General features: G+C 40.9%; 1 protein-coding gene across 5 annotated transcripts in view; it reads right to left on the bottom strand.

Annotated features, from left to right (window-relative positions):
- Positions 1-241: 241 nt before the first annotated feature.
- The window catches only part of znf385a (zinc finger protein 385A), a 67,613-nt gene continuing 53,658 nt past the window's right edge, over positions 242-14,196 (bottom strand). For all 5 annotated transcript variants that reach the window (XM_085145476.1, XM_085145479.1, XM_085145477.1 and 2 more), the window contains 4 exons: positions 8,203-8,562; positions 4,939-5,123; positions 4,610-4,702; positions 242-3,709 (listed from right to left, as the gene is read on the bottom strand). In XM_085145476.1, coding sequence (XP_085001602.1) covers positions 3,461-3,709; positions 4,610-4,702; positions 4,939-5,123; positions 8,203-8,562 — 887 coding nt within the window. In that variant the 3' untranslated portion in view covers positions 242-3,460. The remainder of the gene's footprint in view (positions 3,710-4,609; positions 4,703-4,938; positions 5,124-8,202; positions 8,563-14,196) is intronic.

Here is a 14,196-nt window from a genome sequence, read left to right as displayed (position 1 = left end):
CTCTCGCCCTATGACAGCTGGGATAGGCTCCAGCTCCCCCCGCGACCCAGAAAAGGATAAGTGAAAGCGAATAGATGGATGTTGATAGGGTGATATCTAAAACCTGCAGGAGTCCCCACCCATGATTTAAATCATTTTAATTCCAGCTCTGTGACTGGACACTCCCAGCTAGGGTCATGCAGTTGGATGGATCTCGTTAGAAAGCACCACACTGTTTGATTCATAAAAACTCCACACACAGTATCATTTAATGATTTATTGACATTTACTTTTTTCCACCATGGTTTCTCTTGATACCAGTAGTACTTACCATAAAGTTTCTTTTTCATTTAAATTACATTTATAATGTTTTACTCACATACACATTTATTGTTTAATTTTCTTATTGCAATAAACAAGAGTAGCCAGAATGAGTCAGGTATTGCTACAATTCGCCATACAAAGTCTTTGTCCCTCTAATAATGAAATTCAAAAATAAATTTATTGGCAAGACAAAATTACACCATAGCCTCTCCATCTCTCTCTCTCTGCTCTGAGAAAGACCGAGGGCAGAATAAGGCTAAGGCTAGTAGCCTAAACACAGCTAACATGAAATACCTGCCCAGAAAATAGGAATACCGTTTATTTCCCACATGTGAATGATGAAAATGACTCTCTGGTATTTACCACTTTATGAACATATCAAGGACAATATGAACGTGTGGTGCTACTTGACTGACCTACCAGGGACATCTTTGCAGTACTTTGGTAAGGCTCGGTTATTGGTCAACTCTGTGACGTGAATCCAGAACGACTGATGAATCTCACCGTACCAAACACACGCAGGTTTTTGTCCCCATAGTTGTCTTAGGCCACTTTATAGATCCAGGCTGCCTCTGTCTCTGATTGGTGGGGAGTGGGGAGAGAGCAGGTCCCAACACACACTAGAATACTTGTAGTACACACACCAACAGGAAGAAAAGCGAGGATGCTGGAATAGCATTTCACTCACAAAATGAACTTGAAGATTACGTTCAGCAACAAAAAAGAGCACAATGGTGGAAGCTGACACAGAGCCAGCTTCTCTTTTTAAGTAATGGCATTGATAATGTTCCTCTAGATTTTCACTTAGACGTATTTCTCACACACAGAAAACAAAAAACAACAACAACAACAAAATGCAATTCGTTAAGTCCAAATAAAACAAAAAAACCCGTTGAACAGATCTAGCTTTAATCCCTTGATACCTGGTGTTGTACCCTGTTCCCCAAGCAGAGATTACCATAGTAAAAAGGCCCTTTAATATGAAGGGTCAGTCCCTATCTCTAGCTACACCTCTGTCTCTCCGTCCCCACCTCAATCCCCTCAAGAAGTTGCGCTCCCCATGGAAGAACAGAAAAGTCAGTCAGCTGGCGTGCTCCCACTTTACACATGACTCCAGACAATATGTCACAACATGTCACAATGATAACAAGTCACTCTGATAAAAATTGCTCATTGCATTGCAATATTCAGACAAAGGTAAGACATTAGAGCTCATTGCTTCTCAATGAAAGGGCACAGTGTACATCTCGTTCAGAAAAGGGTGTTAGTTTCAAGCCGTCAGGCAAGATAAGTCTGCTGCTGCTTAGCTAGTGTTTGTGGCTCCCCACTGAGTCAGTCGATCTGCCTGTTTATATCATCCTGGCTGAGTCCCTTATATAATTCACTCTCTGATCATTTCACCCTTTTCCTTGTTTCCCTTGATGACGTTAATAACATTTCCTACCTACAAAAATATTTTTTTTTATCATGTTTTCTATTTTGCTCTTTTTTTTTTTAAATGTGTGATATAAATGTAAACCAACAGTCCAAACCAAACAAGAAAAACAAAGTGCTCACCAGTCTTTGTAAAAGAAAACAAATCATGGTGTGTTTCATGGCTTTCAGTTGTAAGACAGGAAGTATCAATAGATGCCTTGGGGCTGGACGTCTCGGCTCCTGCTCCGGGCGGCTTCTCTGGGCTTCTGGCTTGGTTGTCGCTTCAGCTCAAGATCATTTGTCAAAGAATGTATTTGGCTTTCAACTTCCTCTATTTAATTTGTTGCCTTTCAGCATCACGCTTGCCAGTGTTGACGTGTCTCCCACAATAGACTCATATGAACCTTTGGATAATAGGAAGCTGAGGAGAAGGATAGTGCAGGAATTGGGAGAGGTCAACCCAGTGATGCAGAACGCTGTGCGGCAGCCTGTTGTGAGGTTGCGTGGAGAAGAAATTAGGACAAAGGGTGGCACACAAGTCATACTTGCCCACCTACACAGTCAGCCTGCGAATGAAGACCAGGGAGATGTGAGGATGATGATTGGCTTTGAAATAATCCAAGCTGAAGCATAACACCTATCCTCTCTTTCTCGCTCTCAAGTACTTTATTTCAAACTGCTGTTCGTAAAACTGCAGAATTCTGTCCATAAAATGCGATCAAAGCTAAAGATGGCGATCGAGTATTTAAACCCGGCAGTACAATATGTATTAATGTGTGATTCCTGCTGCTTCTTTCATCTCCTCTCCCCTTTGGTGAGCCTATTCTCTGACTGTTATGGAGGTTGGCAGATTTGCCCTGTAGCAATTTTTGTTGGTACAATCTATTTTAAAACACATATTTGTCCAGGCCTGTGTATGTCTGCAAGTTGCCTGTGGTGAATCCATCCAGTGACCCGTGCCAGCCTTCCTCTCGCCTCACCCTCTCAGGAAATGACAGCAAAGAACAACCCCCCACAGTCACTTTTCTGCTCCACTCATCCCCCCCAACCATCAGACATGTTCGGATGTGGCTACCACCTGCCTGTCAGCCAAAGTCATGTTGTATCTAGCGGAGACCTAATGTCACAAATTGGAAAGCTGCTGACCTCCGGCACGGAGCGGGACATGTACAGTGCCGTCGAAGCCTGTACAGCTACATGTGGCGCACACAGCAAAGACTGATGGAAGCAGCTACCCTACTGACATAACATTATTGTCTTTGTTTTTGAGGTGCATAGGATGAGAAGAACACATTTAGCCGTGGCGACAGGTGGAAAAAACAACCTGTCCCGGAATAATTATGTAACACTACGTGTGGTTGAACGTTTCTAGAAAGGTCTGCATGTGTTTCTTCTGTAGCTATTGAGGTGGCCACGAGAGGGCCACAGTGCAAGGGAGGGACCGGGAGGTGAGAAATGTACAAGGGAGTTTGATGCATAATGACTCTCTGATAACTCCATCTGCAGATCACTCAAAAAGTCTTTTGAAATGGAGGGAGAGTGAATGGAGAGTTTCAGGTAAAGGGAAAAATAGAGACTCGTACTCCTTTCCACTGTTCCCTCGCTATTCTCTCAGTCAGATATTTATATTATCAGATTTTTTCCCCCCCTTATCAATTGCTGTTAGTCGATCATGTTTGTAGCTTCACAGTGTGCTTTTGGAGTGGATGTTCCTGACTGGCTGAAGTCAGATGGTTATGTGTCAGTAAGGAGAGAAGAGGATTGGCCCGTGGGTGGTGCGGATGGGCCCCGGGGCAGGTCTCAGGATTGCGTGGCTGAGAGGCGGGCCTTGCAAAATGTGATGAGGTGGATGGTGTGCGGGAGCGGCCGCGCGGAGAGCCAGTGGGTTTGAGGACACTGCGGCGGCCATCGCTGCCGCAACCGCCAAAGGGTTGGGCAACAGCCCGGCACCCAGAGCTTTGGTGAGATCCTTGGAGAAGGTCAAAGAAGACTAAAAACAGAATCAATAACAGTACAAGACAAGAGAGAAAGGAGGGGGGGGGGTAACATTGATTAGTTTTAGATGGTCAACACATGCAAGTGAAACAACTGTACACCATGCACTTGCACTTAGGTTGAGGTAGGAGGACAAAGACAGAACATCTGATGGGCTTTTGTGGAGATCAAACCAACTTCAAAGCTTCACAACCTTAATGTCCTTAAGTATCACTGGCTATCTGATAGAGGTGGGAATCATCATACATCCCACGATACGATATTATCACAATACTTAACGCACGATACGATATTATTGCAATTTTTTAAAAATATTTTGCGATATTCAGATTCTGTACATAAAGGTAAACTTTATCAATATTCATTTTCTCTAATATCAAAGTCTCACACTCAGTCTTTCTCTCATTTCAGTTTGATTGTTGACAAACTGAACGGTTTGTATTACAGTCTAGTCCAACTTAACTGAATCAACCATCTGGTACAATTATAGCTATTCTGAACTATGCAGTTTATGAAAACTATGCAGCCCCTTCAGCAACTGAAGAATTTGAAAGTAAATTAAAACAAAATATAATTTTACATTAAATAAAAAAGTTTTAAACTTAATTAAAATAAAACATGTCTTAAATTAAAATAAGTAAACTGTCACATTTGGACAGTGAAGGAATGTCAGGATTCTTGCTCAGAAAAAGGATCAACATGCTCTGAAGTCAGAGCACAAAAACTTTTTTGTAACAAAATATCAATTTCTGCTGTCCCTGTATCCATACATTATTAGCAAACAAAATATCACCATACTACACAGTATCGATTTTTTCCCCCACCCCTACTATCTGATCTCTGGAGTTCAGGTGTGCTTTGTCATAGGAGCTAAAAATCAGCAGTAAAATGTTACCGTTAGATCAGCTCCCCTGTGCTTCTTGTGTCGGCTCAGGAGAGGGTTAGGCTTGCCCGCCATCCCATCCCGGTGCCTTCGACTTGATATGTGCTAAAAATAAAGATCACAGCAAACTGCATTACTTTTCTTATTGCCTTACACCATGGACACTAGCTGGAGGAAACATAATGAAAAAATACAGCTATGTAATTACACAATTGTTTAACTTTAAATTTAAAATTTAGAATATTGACCACTGAATTGATCTTGTGCTTAACAAAGAAAATCAAATCTAAATGCCTAATCTTTAGATTTTAGGTACAGAAATATATCCACTGCTACCTTACCTGTTTTAGTTGCAGTTCAGAGTTGACCCGCACATTGCAGATCTCACAGTGGAAGGTTCGTTCCTGAGTGTTGGGGTCCACCGGCCCTCCTCCCTGCTCTCCACTGGGCTTGGGGCCCAGGCGAGGATATGCCTTTATAGGGCCCAGCCCGCTCCGTGCCTCCAGGATAGTTTTGTGTTTCGTACCTGCACAGAAAGAAAGATGAATCTACACATTTCAAAAGCTAATATAATAAAATGAAATAAGAAGGTGCCATGAGTCATACTGCTTCCACCTGTCTGTGTAAAATGAGACGGGACAGAATTTCTCTGTAGTTAACGTTGCAGAACAAAGACAGTGAAAAATGTCACATCATGGCAGAAAAAAAGGAACAACCACAACTACAATCCACTGGCTTGAAAAACCACATAGCACAGCACAACAGAAAGAATGAATTCTGCCTGAAGTTGTAGAGCAAAGCGTTCACCACAGGAGGGCAGCAGTCACCCATCTGTGCAGTTAGTGATCTGGAAGGTCAACTCAAAGCCTTTCTAATAATAACCTAATAATATAAGTGATTCATGATGTTTGACTCAGTGGAGCGCGTAGGATAAGGCCAAATAGTATGTACTGTACAATATTACCATTATCCATAATCCACATCTGGCATTATCAATGAAAACGTGAATCACTGAGCCTTTAATAGAACATTAAAAAATACTGACAATAAATGTCAGTGTTTGGAAATTTAGGAGCACATTTTCATGAGATGCAGGCCTGGTCTGGTCTTTAAATGGCTCTTCAATCAGGCATTTGTTATGCTGTAAGAGCATGGCACCCTGCTTTGTGCCGTTTGAAGAGATCAGTATTATTCCAAACATTAACGCTGCTGAGCAAAGAAACAGGGCAGGTTACAGAGCAGATTGTAGCACTAGACATATATTACTGAAGCTCCTGGAGCCGTTTCTCGGAAATGAAGCCATTTGACATAAAAACAGATTAGCCCCTTTAGAGGTTTGTTCGACAGAGCCCATTTGGCACGACGTTATCTACTCAGTCATGAGTCAAAAAATGAAAATAAATAAATAAAAAGCTAATTTCCTATTAACAATATTTCCTTCATTTGGACAAGTCCTTGACTAGCTGCAGCTGCAAAAATGACATCATAGAGAAATATGTTTTTGCATACTGCATATTATTGTGTGTGCTAAAATAGTCTCTCATTAAATAATCGCGCATTTTGTACTTGGATGAAACCTCCCGCTCCATTTTACTGCAATGCTCCTCTACACTGAAAAACAGCATTCCACTGTCTTTGGCTCTGACTTTGAAATACTAATTTGCCCCACTCCCTAAATTCCCTTTGAACAGTGTTAAGGTTACAGAAGTTGGACAAGTCATCTGGGTGGGGTGGAAGTGGGGAGAAAGGTTTGCTTGTGGCCAAAAATGTGCTCTTGGGTGCCTGTTTTTGGTTTGTTCTATTTTGGTCTGGCCCAGTGGATTTTTTTTTTGTCTTTGCAAAGTCGACTCAGGGTGTAAACCAAACAAAAGGGGACAACATTGTTGCAGGAATGTTACACGAAGTAACATGACTTACAAATCTTTATTGCTGTTTTCATGGTCTTGAAAACACACTGCCACGCACACTGTTCATGTCTGGGTGTCTGTGTGACATATGCTTCCATTTTTGAACCCTGCTAATACACACAGCTCTGATTTTTAGAATGAGTGAACCTGATTGTTTCCAGATGGCTTTCCTCGTGCAGTTTTAGCTATTTCAACTTTTAGTCATTCAGTTGTTGAACTCTGGAGCCCACTGGGTGCCAGCAGGCTTTGACCCAGGATCATGTTTAAGCTGTCTATGATCTTTTTTAATACTATAAACACAGTAAATGTGCAAATGTTTTCTTGGAGACAGATACAACACAAAAATACTCTTACTGTACTTACAAAAAAATACTGTTTTTGGGAAATTGATAAACTAGTAATCAGAGGGTCAAAAGAATAAGGTTTATTTGGGGTCTCTGTCTGTGGTGAAGTTTAAGTGTACTTCATGCATGTGCATGTGCATATACTATACTCCCAAAAGACAGATAGAAAGCCCAGCACATACATATTGTCCTGTGAGACATGCAGCAGCTATCCAAGTATGCAGTGCAGAAAGGATTATAGGATGCAGCCAGTTCCTCGAGGTATATGTAACCATGAAAGTGTTGTCGTGTGAAAGCCGTCTGACAGAATATTTAAACCCATATTATGGCGAGCTCACCCACACAATAACCAACATTTCCTTTTATTTTCCCATTCATGCTGTGGTTTTAACACCTTAAACATCACATTTCTTCTAGACGGCTCCCAGGAACATTTGTCATGCTCCCCGCTGCTAAAATCGAATCTTTCAGAGGGGAAGGTATATTTACGCTAACTATATTTACACTGAGTAAAATAAGAACGTAGGCTTGACAATGGCTGGGATTCCAGTATTAAAGACTGGACTGACACAGGTGAGGTACAGATGACCTTTGAAAACAAGAAATCCTTGGTTACAGCGACCAAGCATGTCAATATTAAAGTGATTCATCTGCTAATTAGTATACTTTTAATGCTCTCTACTAAATTAACAAAAGCAAAGAAACTTACCAGTGCCATTTTTTCAGTCACTAAATACACTAAATATGTTAAGTTTGATAAAGCCGAGTGTAAATTTATAACATAAAGTCACATAACACCTGTTTTAGTACCTATGAGATGCTATAACAACTCAGTAATGTGTTATTAATCATCATTCTCATTATTATTGAATTTGTGTTGGGGTGCTGCGATAATTCCAGGAACTCAGTAGATACTTTGGGAGTTGTTTAAAAGACAACTCTTACACACTGTAAAATATACAAAACTATAGCTGCCAATTCAAGTGCACAACAGCCTCAGTGAAATTCAAACTGGGGTTTCAATAAACTGAGAAATTCTTTCAGTTGATTATCTGGAAATGCAAAAATAATTTTGTTTAGATTTGATACTTTTTGTGATTTTTAATTTCTTCCCTAGGAATTCAAAACAACATCTCTGCAAGTGTTTGCATGTGTATTTCTTGGCTAAAGTCCAGGCAGGATGTGATACATTTTGTTTCCATCAAAAACACTGTGGCTTGTGCAAACAGAGGAATCCAAGCCAAACTTCATCAGAACAAGAAAGGCGCCACAGTTCATTCCAGATGACTGTATTTCCCGCTAAATTCAGGAACGCTCAACTATTTCAGCAAATCATTGCTCAGAGATTACTGACCTTTGTTGTGCGCCTCCAGTTGTGACAAGGAATTCACAGCCACCTTGCACAGTGCGCAATACAACAGCTTCTTGGCCTTGTCCTCCTCAGTCTCTGGGTTGGATGGGCTGTTTGAAGCCGAAATGCCAACGGCTCCTGAAACCGGGGTTCCTGATCCAACCTGCTCTGAGTTGGTGAGGCTGCTCCCGCAGCCTGGGGAAGAAGAGGTCGGGGGGACCAGTGGAGGAGTAGGGGTGGGAATGAGAGGGCACACTGATGGCACAGGGGAGTCCATGGGTGGGGTAGGTGGGGTTTGAAGAGGTGGAAGGGGCCCCGGTGCCAGTAAGGGTCCATTTATCCGCGACATAGGCCGTGTTTCATCTAAAAAAAATCAAATAAAGGAAATTATAATGAAAGTCACATCCATCCACTGTCTTCTGCTAATCCTTACCATAGTTGGAGCCTACCCCAGCTTGAAAGTAACATATTAAATGTAAAACTAAATAACTAAATAAAGATGATTACGAAGAACAAAAAGTTCACAAGTCAAACAGCAATAAAAAACATGTGTAACCACATCCCCACCACTCCCAATTGTATATGGAAACCAAAGTCTGCTCCATAGATCAGAACAACCAACATAAAGCACATTTAAAAGTGCTTTTTATTTCCTATACTGCAACCCATAATTGGTCAAAAGAGTTCCTTTTAATTTGAGTTACACATAAAGTAGATCAGAGGAGGAAACCATATGACCCAAATATAAGAACGGATGGGCGAGCGTTCAATGTTTCCAAGCTTTTTGAAGTTTTCAAGTCAATTTGTCAGTGCTGTGGGCTCATCTTATTGAAATGTTTCCAAGGAAGCAGATAATTGAACCTGAGCATGTTTTGACTTTTCCCCTCTGTCCCACCCCCCGTTATTTTTGGCTGGGATAGAAGTAATAATGGCATTTGCTTTGTCAACGAGCAACACATGCAATCCAAAGCAATCCTTACCCCCTGACCTCAGAAATATTAGTTCATTCCCTCTTTTTAAGTCCACCCTCAAAACTCATCTGTTTAAAATTGCTTATGTTTAAACCTCTGTATGCTCTTAACTTTTATCTGTTATTCTTATTATTGTGTATATTTCCAGTTTTTGTGTTTTTATCTGTTGTACAGTGTCCTTGGGTGCTTTGAAAGGCGCTATTTTTAAATAAAATGTATTATTATTATTATTCAAATATCTTTAAGTGAGCGCTCCTCTCACCTTTTCTTTTCCATGCCCTCTGATTTTCTTTCTAAAGCTTCCTCACTGCATATGTTCAAGGTTACATTTTCTGTATTTATCGCACAACATGTTTATATACAGTATACGTTTTGGACTAGCCACCCATATACCTTTGAGCTTTCGGCATTCACTAAGCACTCAGTGTTAGCTGAAGAAAGATATCTAAATTTGGTGGAGTATTCAGAGCTACCCTCATTAGCAGGGTCTATAAGGTCTTTCTCCAAACTCCACAGGATACAGCATCAAAACCAGGTCTCTATGGATTAGGGTACTAAAGGGATGATATATGATATTTTCTGGGAAGAAAACAAAAATTCACTCTAATTGCTTAACTTCCTTTTATAGATTCTATCAAGCGTTCACAGAGCATGTGATTTTTTCACATGACAGAGACCATGACATGTTTATCTATTGTTCCACTTTTAGTCTTATGACTTTATATCGTTTGGTATATTCTGGCCTGGCTACCACATTGCATCATCTCTCATGAAGATGCCATTGTAAGTGCTTTCCATTCCACTACTTTCCAAGATTAGAATTCCCTCTCTTTCCAGATTGGAAGTTTCCAGCTGCAGAGCTGCTGGCTGCACAGAGCATTTCACAAACAGATGTTCCGTTAAAAAGAAAAAAAGGACTATCTCTAGCTCTATGTGGCATTGACGATCCCATAAAGCAGTCCTGGATCAAAGTGCTGTTTGAGGTTTATGACTCATCATATGCCCACTTTTTCACAGCGCTGACTGAACATGTTAAGCTGAGTAAAGCTTGTACCTGTAAGTGCATAAAGGCAGCATAACAGAAAAAGTAGTTATCTGCACTGGTATGAGCTTTATGCACACTTAGGCACGTGTCTGTGCCTTTTTCACGGTGCAAAGAAATGTTAAGAAACAAACCCCAAATCCACATCTATAACATTTGGTTTTGGTTAAAATCAAGTGGGAATGGTGTTGGCTGGCCAAATAGTAATGAGGGACTTCATGATCCATGATGGCCTGGAGTTCTGCCACACCAAACCAACATCCAGTCACTATTGCACCTTATACAGCACTACAGTAAATGTGTCAAGTTCAGCTCAAGGCTAACACTTTTAGGCTTCCAGGCCAAAACAATTCACAATCCACCGAAAATCATATTTCATTATATTAAATATTTTTTATGTCATTTTTACTGACTAAAATTTAAATAATGAAACATCCTCTCAGGGTAGCAATACAAAGCGCTATTTTTTCTTACCCCAAGATTCCCACTGTCAGTTTTTGTTTAAGAGTACAGGATACTCTCTAATGAGACTTGGCTCTCTATTGGCTAACTGACCATTCTCTCTGCTAGCTGACCTCAAATTACAACAGAAGACAGTATTATTCGTGGGGAGAGGTCAACAGGAGGATAACTCAACCCAGATGCTTCACACTATGGCCTGCTATGCCTGTATTGCCTTGATCCACTTCAGGAAATTAAAGCTAGTATGGTATGCTGTCCATGTGGAAAAGTTTTGTTGTTTAAGCTGCAGGATTTAATACAGTGTTTTCTTCAATCCATATCCTTAATCCCTATTCCTGAAGTGTGAACATTTATTTTGTCTGATATAATATTATTTGATACAGCATGATGTTTACACACGATATATAAAGCACATAAACTGCATGTATGTGGCTGTGGCTTGGGAGGTAGTGCAGGTCACCTACTAATCGGAAGGTTGGTGGTCTGTGGTTCGAGCCCTGGCGCAGTCTCCAGACTGTATCTTTGGGCAAGAAACTAACCCATATGAATGTGTGTTAATGATAGATCGCACTTGCATAGAAAAAAGTGCTTGTTTAAATGGGTGTGAATGGCTGTAAAAAAGTGTTTGACTTCTTGCTTAGAGTAGAAAAGCACCATATAAAAACTGTCTATTTACTGAAACAAGAGAGTTATTGTTGGTATGATTCTGTTGTGTGTAGGTGGAAAATTACACAGGGATACTTTTGCTTTGTTTACTTTAAATGCCAAAAGAAACTAATGTAACATAATCCCCACCCTCCACCCTCACGGATCCAATGTTCCCCCACCCCCATAAAAAGATGCTTGCAGAGTTATAAGTCATCATCTTACTTGTCAGGCAAAATTGCCAGGAGGTTTACCGCAGGACTAGTGTACTGACTTTAAGTGTGAGCGGTTTGTCTCTTTGTGTGTGTTATATGTGTGCCATGATTAGGCGGGATGACTCTGAGTGTCACCACTGCCCCCATCATGCCCATTCTCAATGATTAACGAGCTACGAAACTCAACGCTGGCCTTACAAGAGTTGAGCCACATTCATAATGCATTTGGGTGCCTTTTCCCTGTCTGGCCTGCATCCGAACGCTGAGTCATACACACACACACACACACATAAACACACCCACACAGTCATCCCATATCAGGTACTGTTATTTCAGGCAGTTTCATCAAATAATTCACAAAGGAGGTAAAAAGCTTGTGAATTCCCAAATTTCCTCAATTAGACTCAAATGCTAACAATAAACAGACAGATGGAGCAAACATTAGCTCAGTGTAACTCAATACTACAGTCACCTCATAGCCATGCAATTTGAACCCTCACATGAAAGTCATCTGTTTAATTGACCTTGGGTGTGTGCGTCTGTGGATGTTTGTGTGGACCAAAGAGTGCTATAATATCAGGGTGGTTTTAACAGAGCCCCTCATTAGGATGGGAGTGTCAGACGGCAGAGGGAGAAAGAGGAAAGGAAGGAAGGAGGGAGGGAAGACCAGAGTTTCTCTCCAGTACAACAGCTGGCTCGCCATCACTCGCAGGCTCAGCCAAACCTCAGCTCACCAGTCTCAGAGCCAAGTGCCTCCTTTTTTGGGGACAATGCTAACCACATATCCTTTGACTGGTGTAAAACTCACGACCTGCTCTGAAAATCTGTAAATATTGGATAACCTATCACTGTTTCGGCCCTCAGCAAGCTTGTATATGTACTCTGTTTTTGATATGTTAATCCCAAATTATGGTGAATTCTTTTTCACAAACGATATATCTGATAGTAGCCCAGACTATCTGAATGTCTAAAATGACATTGATATTGCATGAAATCTGAGAGCAACAAAGAGTCTGTTGATAAGAAATGTTGCTCAGCATCAAAGACAAATACTGCTCTATTCCACCAAAACTCCACAGCCCAAAAAAATGTCTGTTCCCCAGACAGTAGTTCCCCCCCTTCCCCAACCACTGAGATCACACTCAGGGCATGCATACACACACATATATACACACAAACAAGCATGCAACAAAATCAGGAAGAGGCAAGGTTCCAAGGTCACAACAAAGACCCTTGGTTGGAAAAAGGCATTTTTCACATGTTGCTACTTTCAGAGCTCGATCATTGCAGGCTTGTTTGGTTTCTCATGATCTAGGAGTTCACTACAGGAAGCGTCACTAATGAGGACTTATCTTAGCTGACCTTAGATCCCCCATGAGGGAAGACAGCACAAAGGACTGGCCTTTGTACTTGCCTGAGACTAACTATAAGAAAACCTTAAGTGTTATGTTCATGGACAGAAAGAGACACTGAAATGTGAAAACCTTTGCTTCTTCGCGCTGGCATGCTGCATTGAGGCTTTTTCTGGACCTGAGTTTCATCTTTTCATTTATCGTGTTTGCTCTGTGCCCTCCCATCAATAAGGGGGAAATGTCTGGTAAACAGTAGGCTACAGAAACCTTTGTAAATGTCACCAAAACACGACTGGTCTGTTCATTGGCTGGCGTTTGATCCGAGACCAGAGTGGTGGCACTAAGGGAATGGAAATGTTTGGTGCACAGAGAAGAATGGCAGACGCGCCCAGAACCCAGCCTCTAAATTATACTGTGAAATGCAAAGATGAACCAGAGGGATAAAGGAAAGACTAAGACAACGGGAACAACGTTAAAGATCCTTTGCTAAAGGAAGATCTTGCACGGCTTTGATCACGCCTTGCATCATATTAACTAATAAATTAATCTGCTTACAGTTAATTACTTTTCATTAAAGTCAGATCAGCTGCTGTTTCTGTCCTTTTAAAGGTTGGATGACATTTCCGTTTATTCATTTGTCTTAATCAGTCTTACTGACATGTGGATGGTCAGGCAACGTAGCCTATGTTGAATGTGGTATACATGGTGTGGTACCTCCCAGTAGCTTACTACTCTACAAACTGCCATGTTGCCATACCATGTTCTCCTGCTCATAGACTAAATGGATTTACACAAACCAGATTTAGATTGAACAACTAAATAAAGTCTTGCTGTTTATCTTGACTAATACAGAAGATTAACTCTGGCATGGTAATGATGATTCGATCAGCCTTTCATGTCATGTTTGATTTCAGTGTAAGAGGTCTACTTCTGCTACACCCTACTGTGACTGAAAATGATTTTTTTAAATGACCAAAAGTTTTGAAGCGTAGTTGGGAAAAGCCAAAATAGTCTGGATGTCAGTGGAAAAAAGAAAATTCATACAAACTTTGTGGCACATTGGAATTGTTTTGAATGGGAAATAGACTCCTGAATATCCTCTTGTCTGAAAAAACTAATCCATTATGAAAGAGTCTGGCCAATCAAATTCAGACCTGATCAGGTGATGAAAAGCAGAGCTTGAATCCCACATGAAGCCGAAAGTCTGTTTTTTTATCAGACTGGACATACTTTTATTAGGCGGGGTATTGGGAAAGAGAGTGGAGAGCTGCAGGAGGAGGGCAGTCTATTTTCAAATTTTGTTGGGGTTG

This window comes from Neolamprologus multifasciatus, chromosome 20, assembly GCF_963576455.1.
Source record: "Neolamprologus multifasciatus chromosome 20, fNeoMul1.2, whole genome shotgun sequence".
Taxonomy (NCBI): Eukaryota; Metazoa; Chordata; class Actinopteri; order Cichliformes; family Cichlidae; genus Neolamprologus; species Neolamprologus multifasciatus.
Note: the sequence above shows the minus strand (reverse complement) of the source record. Positions and strands in the feature narration are given on the sequence as shown.